The 17,386-nt window shown below is 37.6% G+C and overlaps 2 protein-coding genes across 2 annotated transcripts in view; both read left to right on the forward strand.

Annotated features, from left to right (window-relative positions):
* LOC148777117 (uncharacterized) overlaps positions 1 to 16,809 on the forward strand; it is a 66,507-nt gene extending 49,698 nt beyond the window's left edge. Inside the window, exon 4 of the mRNA XM_088839309.1 lies at positions 16,677 to 16,809. Coding sequence (XP_088695435.1) covers positions 16,677 to 16,776 — 100 coding nt within the window. The 3' untranslated portion in view covers positions 16,777 to 16,809. The remainder of the gene's footprint in view (positions 1 to 16,676) is intronic.
* The window catches only part of CDC42SE2 (CDC42 small effector 2), a 50,798-nt gene continuing 50,211 nt past the window's right edge, over positions 16,800 to 17,386 (forward strand). The window contains exon 1 of the mRNA XM_088838827.1: positions 16,800 to 17,018. Coding sequence (XP_088694953.1) covers positions 16,965 to 17,018 — 54 coding nt within the window. The 5' untranslated portion in view covers positions 16,800 to 16,964. The remainder of the gene's footprint in view (positions 17,019 to 17,386) is intronic.

The following is a 17,386-nucleotide window of genomic DNA, read 5'->3' on the forward strand; positions in this document are numbered from 1 at the left end:
CATATTTTTAAAATTTTTTTAAAATTAAACATTTTTTTTTTGGCCATGCCACACTACTTGTGGGATTTCAGTTTCCCATTAGGGATTAAACCTGGGCATGGCAGTGAGATCCCAGAATTGTAACCACTAGGCTACCAGGGAACTCCCTCTTATTAACAATATTACATTAGTTTCAGGTGTACAAAATAGTGATTCCAAAAAAAAGTAGTATTTTTATAACTTAAACTCAATTTGAAGTTACTACAAAATAAAGCTATATTTCCCTCTGCTGTACAGTATATCCTTGTTTTTTGTCTGGTCCATGTTGTTGAGTGATGTTTTCTGTTTCTGAAATCATTTTCACCAGCATACCATCATTATGAAAGTTTCTATTATTACATGCTTTCCTTTAACTATAAAAATGAAGATCTTGTTTTGAACGGGATTAGAAAACTCCCCCCATTATTGTTTAGAGTTATTTTATAAGTTGATTCAAAAAGGTTTGAACATTTAAAACATTTATTATTTAGTTACCTGTGTTATACTTCGGCAAGTAATCACATCTGTACTAAGGAACTACCGTCGTTTCTGTGATGCTCGTTCAGTACCTTGTGTGTAACACAGCACATGGCTGTTTTATGGTCTGATTCCTCTCAGGCTTTTTGCTGGTAGCAGATGATCTTTGATAGTTGAAATGGCAGCCAGGTTGAATGCCTTTAGTTCCTCAAGTCTGTAAGGAATATGTGGTCCCAACTCTATAGTTTTCTTTTTACGTATCCCCACTAGAAGTGTGGTGTAATAGTTGTGAATTCTGATGGCTATTATTTCATAGGCAGTCCAGATTTTGGATCAGAATGGCCAGTCTAGCATGGTGATGGGTATTCATTAAAAGCCTCAGGATTGCGTCAGGCAGGAGGAATTTTCCTGTTGGAAAATGAAATTGTGGAGACTTAAATAGTTGTAGGAAAAAAATAACAGTTTTTTTCTCACTGTGTTTTTCTCTACTAAAAAGAATGACTGAAAACCCAATGTGCTATATGATATGGCACAAAAACAGTCACTTTTCGGTGAGCTCCTTGTATGTTCAGTTGCATTCTGTTCTCTTTCATCGCCACATATACAGGCATTCTGGAGATTGACTTTTCCCCTTAAATAGAGCTTGGTCTTCTCTTTGAACTTTGTGCAACCCTACAGTTACCCATATAATTTTTATCTTATCTGACTCCATCAGGGGCTGAAACAGATGGGAATACTGAGTTCTACGTCAGTACCATAATGAATATGCCCCAACTGTGAACTACTTGAATACCTCGCTCTCCTTGTCAGAGTCCTGGGACTTAAACCAAATAAAACCTAAAGGTGAATTAGAAGTGGAAGGTGACCCTGCAGTTTGGTGCTTTTACTGCGTATTTATGTTCAGCCTGGTTAGTGAGTAGTAACATTTTTAAAACTTTTAGTTCTGTTCTAACCACTGCCTCTTGATCATCACCATGTTCACAGGGCCTAGTACACAGTAGTTGCTTAGTAATATCTGTCAAATACACGCATGTGGTCAGTTGACCCTTGAACATCATGGATTTGAACTGCTTCAGTCCACTTATATGGGGATTTTTTCCCCAGTAAATATGTCCTACGTGATCCATGGTTGAGTGAATCTGTGGATGTGGAACTGTGTATGAAGGGCTGAGTCTAAAGTTACACTCGGATTTTCTACTATAGGAAGGATCTCAACCCCCTAACTCCTTGCATTGTTTAAGGGTCAACTGTATTATATCAGTAATACATGTATCCGTGTATGGTGAAATCCTGCATTCAGAACGCATGCTGAAGTTTATTTCTGTTATCCAGTTTACAGGTGGTATCAGAAAGTTATTGATTACCTGCTTTAATTTGAAGAAGGAAATACCAAAAAAAGAAGCTAAGTGTACATGTGCTTTTTAATTTCCTTATGTTTACACTGCACTCAGATTTTAATATAGCAATGGGAAACTCTTTTTTCAATAGATAATACGACACAAATATTATAAATTTTCTTTGTGGCAAGGTGTTCTTTCTGTTGTCCCCAAGTTGAACTACCTTCACTATTACCTTTGAGATTAGCATTTTTTAAGATAACCTGTTTTAAAACATCATTCCTATATTTATGTTCACATGTAAACTGTTAACACTTTTTATAGAAATGTATTAAATTTCATTCTGGACCTGGAAGATAAAAAGGTGATAGAGAAGTATTTTTACCTTACATTGTTTCCTCTAAGCAACCAAAAAGACTTTTTAAACCACCAGCTGTAATCCCACATAGATATATTTTTAACTTTTTCTTTAACGTTGTCACAGTACTAACTCGTCCGTAGTCAAGTCTGTCAATGCTTTCATAGGCCTTTCAAGTCTCTTTTATATAGTCTGGATACTCTGTGTTGGTTTATTTAAATTCCCCCCGTTTTTTTTTTTAGTTAAAAGTACACCTTATTCTTGAAATTGTGTGTGGGCCTACCAAGGAGAATAGCAGATTTGTTTAATGTTTTTTTCAAGGTATTTTGAAGATCATTTAAAATTTGAAAATACCTTATTTTAACTTTTGGGAATGTTATTTTACCCTGTTTTCTTAGAATAATTATATAACTTGACTTACGGTTTTGATAAGAAAACTTTTAAAAGCTAAAATAACAGCAAGTTTTCCCCTGAAGAGCTTAGTGATTCTTCTTTTGGAGAAATACAAACTCATTCTGACTAAATACCAGGTGCCTATTTGTAGTTGAAAGCATTGATGTAATTTAGTTCACATTTTCTCTGGAAAATTCCCAAGGGGTTTTAGTGTGTTGTTTTCTAGATTTTTTTTTTTTTTAAACCAGTAGATTCAGTTCTGTATGTCTGTGTGGATATTTTCTTTCTCTTTTTTTAAAGTCATTTGGCTCTTTTAAACTGTAAATTTTATCTTACTACTTGAAGCATTAGTCCAGTTACCATTATTGGTTTTGTTTGAGGGTTCCATTGGTTTGTATTTGTAATGAGTTTGACTTATTTTGATAGGTTTTATTTGTAGTGAAGTTAATGGCAGTGTATTTGTTGAAATCTTTCAGAATTTTCCCCACTTGTCACTTCAGTCCCATGTGACTTTACTGAGGGCTTAAGTTTTCTACATTGGTTTCCTTTCCTCCACACTAAGAATAGGAAAACCTGTTTAGTCTTAAGGATAAGCTTGTGGAGACCTAAGAAACTGTGGGAAAAAATGATAATTTACAGTAAGTTTGAGAGCGCCAGAGCTGTATGTAAATTGGTAGTCTGACTGGTCTTTCGCAAAGGACACATCTGTCGTGGGTACTGTCATTGTTCATCTTTAATTTGCCAATGGTGTGAACTGTATAAGTAAAATGTATTCTACGTGGCTTTTTTGTTTGTGCTAGACATTTGGCTTGAGAAAAAACTTGATAACCTAATAACCTTAGTCATCTCTTGTAGGGTATTATAGGCACTTTGATAATACAGTTTTTAAGTTAATTTTTGTGGCAGTGTTGGAGTGAAGAAATTTGAAACAACTAAGTAGGAAGGAAAGTTATGACCAACCTAGATAGCATATTAAAAAGCAGAGACATTACTTTGCCAACCAAGGTCCGTCTAGTCAAGGCTATGGTTTTTCCCGTGGTCATGTATGGATGTGCGAGTTGGACTGTGAAGAAAGCTGATCGCCGAAGAATTGATGCTTTTGAACTGTGGTGCTGGAGAAGACTCTTGAGAGTCCCTTGGACTGCAAGGAGATCCAACCAGTCCATTCTAAAGGAGATCAAATCCTGGGTGTTCATTGGAGGGTCTGATGCTGAAACTGAAACTGCAATACTTTGGCCACCTCATGCGACGAGTTGACTCACTGGAAAAGACTCTGATGCTGGGAAGGATTGGAGGTCGGGGGAGATGGGGACGACAGAGAATGAGATGGGTGGATGGCATCACCGACTCGATGGACATGAGTTTGAGTGAACTCTGGGAGTTGGTGATAGACAGGGAGGCCTGGTGTGCTGTGATTCATGGGGTCGCAAAGAGTCGGACATGACTGAGCGACTGAACTGAACTGAATTGAAAGTGTACTCTTTAGCTTGACATAGTTCTGTTATTACAGCAAATCTTGTAAACTTTTTTCTCGGCCAAAAATATCACTGGTTGCTGAAAATGTATCGTCCCACCTCCCCCAGGAAAAATACCAAGTTAACAAAGAGTCCTAAAGCGATAGTCTCAAGGCAGGTAGCAGTCAAATGGAAATCACAGTGAGCTTTGATGCTCTCTGGGGATGAATCTGAAACACCGTATCAAAGCCTGGTCTGAACCTTACTTGTTCCACACCCAGATAAATGATTGTACTTCGTGCCTAATCAGCTTTCACATTCCCAAGGGATGGATGGGGCGGTATTCCATGCTGGACCAGGAAGCTTGGATTACATACTTCTCATTCTTCAAGCCTTTAATTAACTGCCCTCCTCCTCTTGCAAAACAGACAAGACAGCCAGTTAGGTGGTAAGTAGGTATTGTATGCATTCCCCTCAACAAGTTTATCTTCTGGTATACATAGCCTTCTACACTAAGTGAAAAACCTTACTAAATATAATTTATTATGAGTGTATTTTTTTTTGTAATTAATAAGTGATAGGTGGAGTAAGGTAGAATTCCTTACTCAACTATCGACTGAAAACCCTCTATTGTTAATCTTACTGTATGCTATACTACCTTAGTACTGCTTTTGCTTTATTTATCTTAATACTCACCCTCTTAAATATAAATAAACATACTCATATACTTTTGTATGCATGCTGCTTTGTGTCAGAAAGATAGGTGGACTAGAAAAATCTTTGCTTGCCTAGATAAGCATCAAGGAAACTTGCCTCTGCTCAGTTCTCTGGGCTTCCCTGGTAGCTCAGCCGGTAAAGAATCTACCTGCAGTGCAGGAGACACTGGTTTGATTCCTGGGTCGAGAAGATTTGCTGGAGAAGGGACAGGCTACCCACTCCAGTATTCTTGGGCTTCCCTTGTGGCTCAACTGGTAAAGAATCTGCCTGCAATGCAGGAGACCTGGGTTTGATCCCTGGGTTGGGAAGATCCCCTGGAGAAGGGAATGGCTACCCACTCCAATATTCTGGCTTGGAGAATTGCACGGACTGTATAGTCCATGGGGTCGCAGAGTCAGACGCAACTGAGCGACTTTCACTTTTACTTTCCCTGGATGAAGGGGGGAAAAAGAATGATGCAGTAGTGATGACAATGATGATCACTTGTTTTTTGTTCAGTTGCTAAGTCATGGTTTCTTTGTGACCCCATGGACTGTAGCACTCCAGGCTCCTCTGCTCTTTACTATCTCCTGGAGTTTGCTCAGATTCATAGCTGTTGAGTCAGTGATACTATCTAACCATTTCATTCTCTCCCTCCCCCTTCTCCTTTTGCCTTAAGTCTTTCCCAACATCAGGTCTTTTCCAGTGAGTCAACTCTTGACATCAGGTGGCCATACTGTTGGAGCTTTAGCTTCAGCAACAGTCCTTCCGGTGAATATTCAGGGTCAATTTCCTTTAGAATTGACTAGCTTGATCTGATCATCTGATCATGCTAACAATAAAAACTTACCTGTGTTTTTAAACTTGCTGTATGCCTGGCACTATTCTAAGCAGTTTAAATTTATTCATTTAATCCTCACATACACCTTTAAGGTAGATAGTTAAAAATTCCATTTTATAAAATTGTTCACTGAGATACACAGAGGTTAAGTAACCTGCCCAAGATCATTCATCCAAAGTGTGGAGGAATGCAGGATTCTGATGTAGGCGCTCTCGTATCTGAGTCTAAATTCTAAGTCCCTACATTATTACTCTTTCTGAGCTTGCATGTAGATAACAGTGTGTAATATGAATGTGACTATCCATGTGATGTGAGAATTTCAAGCTAAGAAATTAAATTAAAAAAGGTAAACTTGAATTTTATACTTTAGTTTATGGGTTTCTAAGTACTTGAAAGTGCATATGGTGCTTCATGGGTTGTTCCTCAACCAGGAGACACTGGGCTTTAACAGAATAATAAGAAAAACACTATTAGTCTAAACTGTCTGAATGAAAGACAGACACTGAAGGAAATGAAAACTGTGATTATTGAAATGATAATAGCTGGGGGGAAAATATTAATAGCAAAAGTTAAATAGCAGTAGAAACAGGTAAAAGAATCATACATATATGGAAATGAATCTGAAGCTAGAGAGTCAGTGAAATTGGAGTCAAATGCAAAGACAATCTTAAGAGCATTCATAGAGAAAAAGTAAATTTATGTTTAAAGGCAGTAAATTAGATTGACAGTTGACTTCTCATCAGCAACAGTAGTGGTCAGAATAACATGTGTAAAGGACTGAAGGGAAAACACTGTCAGCCAAGAATTCTGTACTTAGCTAAGCTGTCATACAAGGCTAGGGACAAAATACAGACCTTGTGTTAACAGTGTATGTGTTAGCAGTCTTAACTGAGTGAAGGGTATATGGCATACTTCTGTTCTGTTTTAGTAGTTCTATAAATTATTTCAAAATTAAAATGAAAAAGAAAATCCACAATTTTAGAGAAGCAACTGAGAAGCTTACCACTTGTAGCTAAATATTTTAGAAGATGTCATTTCCAGATGGCGTTAGTGGTAAAGAGCCCACCTGCCAATGCAGGAGACAAAAGAGATGTGGGTTCCATCCCTGGGTCGGGAAGATCCTCTGGAGAAGGGCATGGTAACCCACTCCAGTATTCTTGTCTGGAGACCCTGATGGACAGAGGAGCCTGGCGGGCCACAGTTGAGTAACAAGACTTGGACACAGCTTGAGTGACTTAGCATGTACGCACTACTGAAAAAAAAAATCTTAAGCAGAAGAAGGAAGTTGAAAGGAAATATTGGGAGGCAAGAAAAAATAGTAATCTTAAAATTGGTAAATGTGGATAAATATTGGTAATCATCAATATTATTTACACTTACCTATGCTAAGCATAAGTACTTCATGTAATTCTCTCAACAACCATGTAGTATAGGCACTAATATTTTTCTTCAGTTTGAAAGAACTCATCCAGTTCCCAGCACAATGAATGGAAAAGGACCAAACCAAGTTACATCGCTGAAAAACTTGAGAATTCCACAAGTAAAGGGAAAATCTTTCAACTTCCCGGAGAAGGGAGAAATATATAACCAGGAAAGAAACAAAATTATGTCCCCAGACTTCTTAGCAGCTACTCTTGAAAGTAGTTAATAGTGAAACAGTGCCTTTAAAATCCTGAGGAAAAGATCCTTAACTTGGTATTCTGTATTTAACCAGTCAATTAGAAGTCAAATGCAAGCATTTAAAACATTTGTTTCTTCCCTGTACCCTTTCTTAAGAAGCTACTAGAATGTGTTGTTGTTTACTTGCCAAGTCGTGTCAGATTCTTTGCCACACCATGGACTGCAGCATGCCAGGCTGTCCTTCACTAGGGAGATAGTGAACTGGAATGTGTGATTTTTTATAAAATAAGCTGAGGAGGATGAAAAAAGGAAGAGGTGATTCTCAGAAAGAGGGCATCAAACTAGGAAAGGAAACCAAAGGAAATATGCCTTGAGAGCAGCTAGTAAAGATTGAAGCAAGAGGCTAGATAGTCATGTGACAAAATCAAAAGAAAATTTGACTCAGTACATCTACTCACACGTTCAGGTATTTGGAAATTACAGGTCTTGTACAGAGCTAATTAAAGTGTTTTGCAGTCCCTGGTGCCTCAGTGGTAAAGAATCCACTTGCCAGTGCAGGAGATGCGGGGTCAATCCTTGGGTCAGGAAGCTCCCCTGGGAGAAAATGAGAAGTGTTAGTTGCTCAGTCGTGTCTCTTTTGTGACTCCCTGAACTATAGCCTACCACGCCCCTCTGTCCATGGAATTTTCCAGGTAAGAATACCGGAGTGGTAGCCATTGCTACTCCAGGGGATCTTCCCTGCTTAAGGATCAAACCTGGATTTCCTTCCTGCATTGTAAGCAGATTCTTTACCATCTGAAGGAAATGGCAACCACTCCGGTATTCTTGCTTGGAAAATCCCACGGAGAGAGGAACCTGGTGGACTACAGTCCCTGGGGTCACAAAAGCGACATGACTTAGTGACTAAGCAGTTCTGGTGTATGTACATCGAAAAACCAAGCAAACACAAATTCTCAGGAGTTATTAACCACAGAAAAACTAATGATTATTCAAGAAAAATAGCTAATTCTAATGGATGACTTGTTTCAGCAGTGGCAGTTGTAGTAACAAACATTGATTACTGATTCAACCAAAAACTATTAATTATCAGTGTTGATAAGTGAAAGGGAGCTTGAGGGTAGGCAATGATTTAAAAAAGACATATTCTAATCTGTTTTAACAGAAAATCAGGTTAAATTATCTAAAAGTCAATAACAAGAATTAGCAGTTGTCATCTTATTCATAAATACCAGAAGAAACACCTTGATAACTTAAAGATGACTATGAACAGAGACGTACCTGCTAAGTCGCTTTAGTCACGTCCAACTCTTTGTGACCTCATGGACTGTAGCCTTTTCAGTCTGCTCTGTCCATGGGATTCTCCAGGCGAGAATACTGGAGTGAGCTGCCATTTCCTCCTTAATCGAGCTCATATCTCGTATGTCTCCTGCATTAGCCGGCAGGTTCTTTACCATGAGCACCACCTGGGAAGCCCAAAGAATTACATTAGAACATTTCCTAATGCCATGACTGTGAAAATGAAAGTACTAGTTGCTCAGTCGTGTCCTCCTTTTTGCAACCCCATAGCTGTAGTCCACTAGACTTCTCTGTCCATGGAATTCTCCAGGCAAGAATACTGGAGTGAGTAGAATTGTAATTCCCTTTTCCAGGGGGTCCTCCCAATCCAGGGATTGACCCAGGTCTCCCACGTCGCAAGCAAATTCTTTACCGTCTGAGCCACCAGGGAAGCCCATAAAGTGTTAGTCGCTATATGTCATATTTGCCATTTTAAACAGCTTTTTATTGCTTACCAATACTTTAAAAATCTTTGTGCTTGTACTAATTTTTTAGTAAGAGTAAGGTAATATGGATGTGCTCAGTCATGTCTGACTCTTTGCAACCCCATGGACTGTAGCCCACCAGGCTCCTCTGTCCATGGGATTTTCCAGACAAGAATACTGGAGTGGGTTGCCATTTCCTTCAGGGGATCGTCCCAGCCCAGGGGTCGAAGCCATATTTCCTGCATTGGCAGGTGGATTCTTTACAGCTGTGCCAGCTGGGAAGCCCTGAATAAGAGTAAAAATTTGTTTAAATATAAAAAAGAATTTTACAGTATGATTTTTAATTCCCTGAACTGCTGGTAGTGGGATAGAATTTGAGTATGTAGTGCTTGGTAAACCTTGTGTGACGATGCCACCCACCACGAAAGGTGACACAGACACAGATGTGGGGGAAAAGACAGCGAATTCAGAGCTACAGGTAACGTTAACAAGGAGACCGCGTGAGATGCTCTACCTAGACTCGGGAGAAAAGATAGCTTTCAATCCATGAGCTAATAATTGAGAACCTATTCTGTCACAGAATTGTTATTTCTAACTCTGTATCGCTAATGAAGGGTTTTAGGACAGTGGATGAAGAGATAGAAAAAAGAGAGAGAGAAACTGGAAAAAGGAAAGAAGGAGAGTAGCAGGAAAGGAAAAGGAGGATTTATTGTTAAAGCTGGAAAAGGGAGGCGTGGTATTTGTTCTCATACAAGGGTGAGAAGTGTGGGCGTTAGAGAAGGGAACAGTAGTTTGCTTATGTGTTACTCTGTTTGCATTGCAGACTCTGTCAGGTGTGAGCCAACATAAGAAACCCTCCTGTACATATGTATATGTTTGGGTTAAGTACTTGAGTTTTAATTAAGGGAAAAAGGAAGATGTCAGAAAGGAAAAGCCTGGGTAGACTGAAAATGCTACCTAACTATACCTATAAAATACTAATGTCCAAGATAATTTGTAAAAGTAAACCTAAATGAAACTATGTGGGATGATAGTTTTATTATCCTGGGAAAGGTAAAATAAACCAATTCATGATGAAAATTTGTCAGAAGTAAGATAAACCCCCTAATCTGTGATGAAAATTGACTTTTGACTTTTTGACTTTCAAGCTTTCATATGGAGAGTTCCCTGGCTGTCCAGTGGTTAGGACTCTGCACTTTCATCCAGATTTAGTCCCTGGTCAGGGAACTAAGATCCATAAATTACGCAGTGCAGCCAAAAAAGAAGAGCAGCTTTCTTAGGAAGGCTGTAAAAAAAGTTCAGAAAACAAAAGTGATGCAACAGAAAATACATAGGAAACATGTACAGTGAGAACTACAGTCTGTTGGATGTGCCATGTTAATGGACTGTTGTTGTTTAGTTGCTAAGTTGTGTCTGACTCCTTTGCAACCCTGTGAACTGCAGATGCAAGGTTCCTTTCTCTCTGGAATTTTCCAGGCAAGAATGCTGGAGTGGGTTTTGCTCTTTCCTCCTCCAGGAGATCCTCCCAACTTAGGGATGGAACCCATGCGTCCTCCATTGGCAGGCGGATACTTTACTGCTGAGCCACCAGGGAAGCCCCATGTTGATGGATTAGATACTCAGTATTGTTAAAATGTAAATTTCCAAATGTCAGGAAAAAAATGCAGTCCCAGTCAGATTCAGAGGATATTTTTTTTTTTTTGTAGACATTGACAAACTGATCCTCAAACGAGTGTGGAAATGTGAAGCATCTAGACAATCCAAAGTAATCTTGTAAAAGAAAACTTTGTAAGATTTATCACTACCTGACTTCAAGTCGTAGTGTAAAACTATAGCCGGCTTCCCAGGTGGCACTAAGGATAAAGAACCTGCCTGCCAATGCAGGAGGCATAAAACACGGGTTCGATCCTTGGGTCGGGAAGACTTCCCTGGAGGAGGGCATGGCAACCGACTCCAGTATTCTTGCCTGGAGAATCCCATGACTACAGTCCATGGGGTCGCAGAGAGTCAGACACGACTGAAGAGACTTAGCACTCGCATACACGTATCAGAAAGGCAGTCTGGTTCTGGTATAGGAATCCATCAATGTAATTAATAATAAGCCCAAAAATGGACCCAGACTTAACAGTTACTTGATTTTCAGTAAAAAGTACCAAATCAAGTCAGTAGGCCAAGGGTCCATCAGGAAATGAGCTGGAGCAATTTTATGGAGCATGTCAAAAAAAGGAATCATTGACCTTTACTTTGTACTACCACTAATTAAAAGAGGATGATAGACTGAAAAGTAAAAAATGAAAGTTGTGGGTAAAAAGATAACTGAAGAAAAGCTGTTTGGGGGAACATGCAAACATTTCTTAGAACACAGATCATAAACGATGAAATAGATAAACTAGACTTTATTAAAAAAACCTAAACTCTCTGAGACATGTTTTTTTCAAAACATGGAAAGACAAAGACCAGGAAAAAAATACTCACAATATGCTTGTCAGACAAAGGACTAGATCTAGAATATGGAACTAGCACAACTGAAGAAGACACAGAAATTTAAAAAATGGGCGAAAGATCTGATTATACCTAGCCAAAGAAGAAAACATATGAGTGGCTTGCTGTCACAGCAAGATAGTACTTCATACACAGGAGAATGACTGAAATGAACAAGATTAAGGACACAAAGTGTTGGTAGGAAGTGGAACAGTTGGAACTCTCATACATTGCTGGTACAAATGCAAGATAGTACAGCCGGATTGGAAAACAGTTTAAAGTTCAAACTGTTCTTAAAATAAATATGACTCAGTAGTTCTCTTTCTACATATTTACCCAGGAGAAATGAAAATTTCTGTTCATATGAATATTTGTATATATTAATTCACAGCAGCATTTCTAATAGCCAAAAAACTGGAAATAACAAACAGAAACAGTTACATTATGCTGTGTCTATACAGTGGAAGTCTATATGAATTAGCTAATAGAGGCATCATGGAAAATCTCAGAAACATGCTGAATGAAAAAAGCCAGATTTTGTTTTTAAGTACTATGTGATTACATTTACAAGAAACAGGGGGAAAGACTAACCTATAATCAGTCATTCTAAGAAGGAAAACTAAGCTTACTTCAGTTGTTGCCTGTGTCCCCAAGTGTGCCTCTTATAACTGAGTTCAGAGAACAGCGGCTTGATTTTGAACTTTAGCCACAGAAAAAGTCTGTGATAAGTACATAGTTTGAAAGCTCTTTTCAGAATGCCCCCCGCCCCCGGAAGAACTTTGTATCACAAGTCACTATCAAAAGAATGATTTTAGCTAGACTGAGACAGAGTTAGTGCTGGTGCAGCTGTGATATAGCTTTACTGAGAACTCAGACTTGGTCATTGATTAGTAGGTTCTGCATTTCTGTTGGAAACCTCTTTGGCATCTGGTAGAATTTCAGATCTTACTATCCCTCTCCCTGCCCAGACATCCCAAATTTTACCAGGTTGTTCAGAGTCTCTTAGTAAGGATGTTCATTTTTACTTGATTTTTTTTTTCTTTTTTTGCATTTCCATGACTCCAACAACTTGAAATTGTTCGTACTTGCTTCTTTTACTTATATATTTAAATTGTTATTTAAAGATATAATATGTAGACCATAAATGTACATTTAATACAAAATTATAAAGCAAGCACTTGAGTAACTACCACCTAGGTCAAGAGGTAGATTATCAGCATTCCAAGAGCCCTTGTGCATCGCTTCCTATTCTTAATCCCTGCCCTCAGCCATGGAGATAACCACTTTCCTGACTTGTATTATAATTTTCTAGCTTTACTTTTACACTTCCTTATGCATCTCTACACAAAATAGTTTAGTTGAAGTTTTGGTTTTTTTTGAACCTGTTTTTGAAATTCATATACATGAGGTCTTTCCATGTGCATTGTTTTGTCCTCAATAACATGGCGGTGAGAATTGACCAGTGTGTTGGATGAAGCTACCATTTATTGTAGTATTCTTTTGTATGAATGGAGTACATTTCATTTTTTTCAGTTTTTTATTGAGGTATAGTTGATTTACAATATTGTGCTAATTTCTACTGTACAGCTAAGTGATTCAGTTATAAACACGTATGTGTTTTTTATATTATTCTCCATTGTGGTTTATTTAGGATGTTTAGTTCCCTGTGCTATACAGTAAGACCTTGTTGTTTATCCTTTTTATATGTAAAAGTTTGCATCTTCTAACTCTAAAGTCCCAGTCCAGTCCTCCCCAACCCCCGCCCCTTTGCCAGCCACAAGCCTCTTCTCTTATGTCTGCGTCTTGCATCATAGGTATGTTCATGTGTGCAGTATTTTCGGTTCCACATATAAGTGATAGCATACGGTATTTGTCTTTCTCTTTTTGATTTACTTCACTTAGTTTGATAATCTAGTTGTGTCCGTGTTGCTGCAAATTGCATTATTTTGTTCTTGTTTTTTATGTCTGTAGTATTCCATTGTATTCCATTGTACCACATCATCTTTACCCATTCATCTCTTGATGGAAATTTGGGTTGTTTTCATGTCTTGTCTTTTGGAAATAGTGCAGCTATAAATAAACATGGGAGTGCATGTGTCTTTTTTAATTAATAGATTTTTAATAGATTTTTCAGGTATATGTGCAGGAGTGGGATTGCTAGATTATATGGTAATTCTATTTTTAGTTTTCTGAGAAACTTTTGTACTGTTTTCCATAGTGGCTGTACTAATTTACATCCTTCCTACAGTGTAGGAGGGTTGCCTTTTCTTTATACCCTCTCCATTGTTTGTAGACTTCTTAATGATGGCCATTCTGACTGGTGTGAGGTGGTACTTCATTGTAGTTTTGGTTTGCATTTCTCTAATAATAGCAATGTTGAGCATCTTTTCATGTACTTATTTCATGTACCTGTATTTCTTCTTTGGAGACATGTCTCTTTAATCTTCTGCTCATCTTTTGATTAAGCTGTTTCTGTTGTTGTTGAGTTGTATGAGCTGTAGTGTATTTTGGACATTAAGGCCTTGTGGGTCGCGTTGTTTGCAAATATTTTTTCCCAGTCTGTAGATTGTCTCAGTTCTTTAAAAAAATTTTTTTATTCTTTTTTTTTTTTGGTGTGGTCGGAAATGTAGACTTTTAGGTTGTTTCCTAAAATTACACGTTATTTTTGTTACTTCATTGTACTGTTTGCTATTTTAATTTTGATAGTAAATAAGAGCATCTTATGTCAGTATAACTCTTTGTAATAGATGCACTACCCTTATGTACATCCTAATTTAGCCCTCATTTCAGACCTGTGACATGGGCAGTGCAGCATTCCATTTTTATAACTAACAGAGCTTGTCAGTTCCTCAGGCTAACATTGTGAAAAATTAAGATAGTATTAACAATTGCCACCATTCTTTTATTTCAAAGTCTAAATTCTAAATTTTATCCAATTCTGTTTCACACAAACTATGCATGCTCTGTACCTCAACTGAGTTAAAGTATTTCACAAAAAAAGGAAAAGAAATTACTTGGTTAGAGGTGTGCCTCGTTGCCTTGTTTTTTGTATTTTTTTTCGAGTCATGGCTTTCCTGTTTCTTTGGAAGTTGACCTGAAAAGTTTTGCTTTATTGTGTGTAGGATGTTGGGACATAAATTCTTTAAATTGTCAGCAGTGAAACTGTTCACACAAGTATGAAGCTTATATCTGCAGCGTTTGATTTAGGTGTAGAAAGGGAGGGGGAGGGGAAGGGGCTGAGAAGGTTATATTTTTGGCCAGAGCATACTGCTACTACTTCTGTACTTTTTTACTCAACGCCAGTCTCTGAAAGTCGAGAGACGGAGCTTTTAATGCAGGGAAGCTCTGCAAATCACTCAGTAGCCTGACAGTTCACATAAGCTTTGCTAAAATCTTCTGTCTAATGAAACTGTGGTTTGTGAAATGCTCTGGTGCTGTAGTCCAGTTTGACCCCTCATTTATGTGTGGAATCTGCTGAGTTGTGTTTAAAGCCAAGTTTAGTTGTTGATGTTGCAAAGTGACACTTCGTTTGTTATCTTAAGGTATTAAAAGTAAGGTTTTCAGTGTGGATGTGATTTAAGCAACGCTGAGCTCAGGAAGTGAAATTAACTGTGAGTATGTTTATTATTAGTGTCTGTGAAAATTTTTGTGACAAATTCAGTACTTCTCTAAAGGTGTTATGTATAAATGTGTTTTAAGTATGTACACATTTGTAAAAAAATTCTAAAAAGAAATTTTGTTTAGAAAAACAAGAAGATGGAAAGCATGTTGGTATGATATTCCAAGGCGTGTTTGAAACATTTTCAGACATCAGTGTTTACTTAACAAATAAAAACCTGTGGAGCTGCAAACATCCCCTTGGTTTGAAAATGTATTTCATTCTGTTTTCTAGGTGATACACCTGTATCTTTTCTGTCTTTTCTCCAGAAATACAAATTATTATACTTTAAGCAGTCATTCTTCAACTGAACATTAAGAAATACTGTGAATATCACTTTCAAAGTAGTACATGTAGTGGGAAAATGTGTATTTTAAAATTTTCCAAATAAGGAATAGCTTTACTCTAGGAAGGAAATTTGAATTTGTGGAAATGTGGATTTCTAAATAGGGAAGTCACTGATTAATGTTAAGTGTTAAACAGAAGGAACATTTACTTTAGTTAAAAAGTGAAGAAAATAAAACACCTTCCATTGTAAAATTAATATTTGACAGTGGTTTCTGGCAAAGATAAATTATAAGTAAAAAGGGTGTTGCCTGGCATTGTATGTAGATGAGAAAATATGATAGAATAGATCATATAATAGATTTTAAAACCTCAGATTTCAAATCCAGTAGAGTTGAAACATCAGAGTAACTCAGTGTTTGTATGTGCTACAGTAGCAGTGGTGAGCATAAGGAATTTCAGTGTCAAACAAAGCATTGTTTGTTTTCATAGAATTGGTTAAAAGAGATTTCACAGTAAGTTTTTAATGGCCAAGATCTTTGATTCAGGGTGGAATTAAGCTTGTCAAGTAAATAGTAGCTGAAATAATGTTCGTGATGTTGTAAATATAACCCTTTGCTCTAATACTCTTGCTGTGGAAATAAATGAAACATACTTTTCTTTTGAGCTTACAAACCTTCATAGTATTTACTCGCTTCATTGGACAGAGCCAGTTGTAAGACTGCTACTTCTTTGTTTCAGAGTTTGGGTGAGCTGAGGAAAGTTCATCTCTCCTTGAAAATACATTCCAGTTGCTGAATTTTAACTGTGGTGATAGTGTACGTTTTCTTCCTTCTTAAGATTTAATGTGTCATTTGCCTATAATATGTTAGAAGGCACGTCCTTCGGACGGTGTAGAATGAGGGTCACAAATTCATGCCTTGTTGTGGCCTGCGTTTGTGCCATTGAACATGTATGCATTAATCTTCATTGAAGATCTTCTATGCAAATGTAAAAATATCTGTCATTTATGTCTTCCTGGTTTAGAGTATGGCTTTGGGAAAAGCTTTTATAGTCACAAAACAGAATGCTTTGTGAAGGCAAGGATTACTGTTTCCTTTCAGTTCCTATGTTACTAATACCTGACAGTCAGAAAGTACTTAAATATTTTTTTGTTGAGTGACTTATCAGTTTAAAGTCTTGATTTTTTTTCAGTGTTTACTTTTTTTGAAGTGTTCTTAATTTTATCAGATTTAAGAAATAAAAGCTTCTAAGGATAAATAAAGTAACTTGTTTTCTTTCCTTTTTTCTTTTTCTAGACCACCTGTTGAGGCCCTGAGTCAAGACAACAATTTTTATACCTTTCCTGGTGGTTCAGAAACAGGTCTCTTTAGAACCAGAAACAAAGAAAGGAAATAATCTGACCTTTTCTTTATTAGATTGACTGTAAAAGATACTTGACTTCCAGGAACAAGCACAGAGAAATAATAAAGTTATTATTTTGGCATCATTGGACATTTATCACATTGAGAAGCGTGCTTTGTGAAGCTTCCCGAGTTGAGATTTGGAAACTTCATTGGTGCTCATTTATAACTTGGACTATCAGCATGAGTGAATTCTGGTTGTGTTTCAACTGCTGTATCGCGGAACAGCCTCAACCTGTAAGTATGAAGTGATACACATACAAATTGGGTGGGGTACTTGTCATGCATACTGTTGATTCTCAGGTTAAGAACCAGGATTCCAGTAGTGATTGCAGGGCAGTTCCAAGGCCTGTCAGTGAAATTCTAAACATCTGGTTAAAGAAAGAAAAAAATAAGTTTGTATTTGAGTAAATGCTATATGTGAAGAACTGTGCTAGACTACCCTACGTGACTGAGAAGGTTGTAGAGCAACTTCTGGTGGACCCGTGAGAGGAGAGGGAGACAGAGCCAACTCAGCTTTGGAAATCAGTGGGTGGAAGATGGCGAGCCGGGATTTCCCATCTCCTTTTCCTCACAGCAGTTCTCTGGGGAAGATGCCATTATCC

The sequence above is a fragment of the Moschus berezovskii genome, chromosome 8, assembly GCF_049115385.1.
Source record: "Moschus berezovskii isolate FMDL1 chromosome 8, NW_MosBer_1.0, whole genome shotgun sequence".
NCBI classification, from domain to species: Eukaryota; Metazoa; Chordata; class Mammalia; order Artiodactyla; family Moschidae; genus Moschus; species Moschus berezovskii.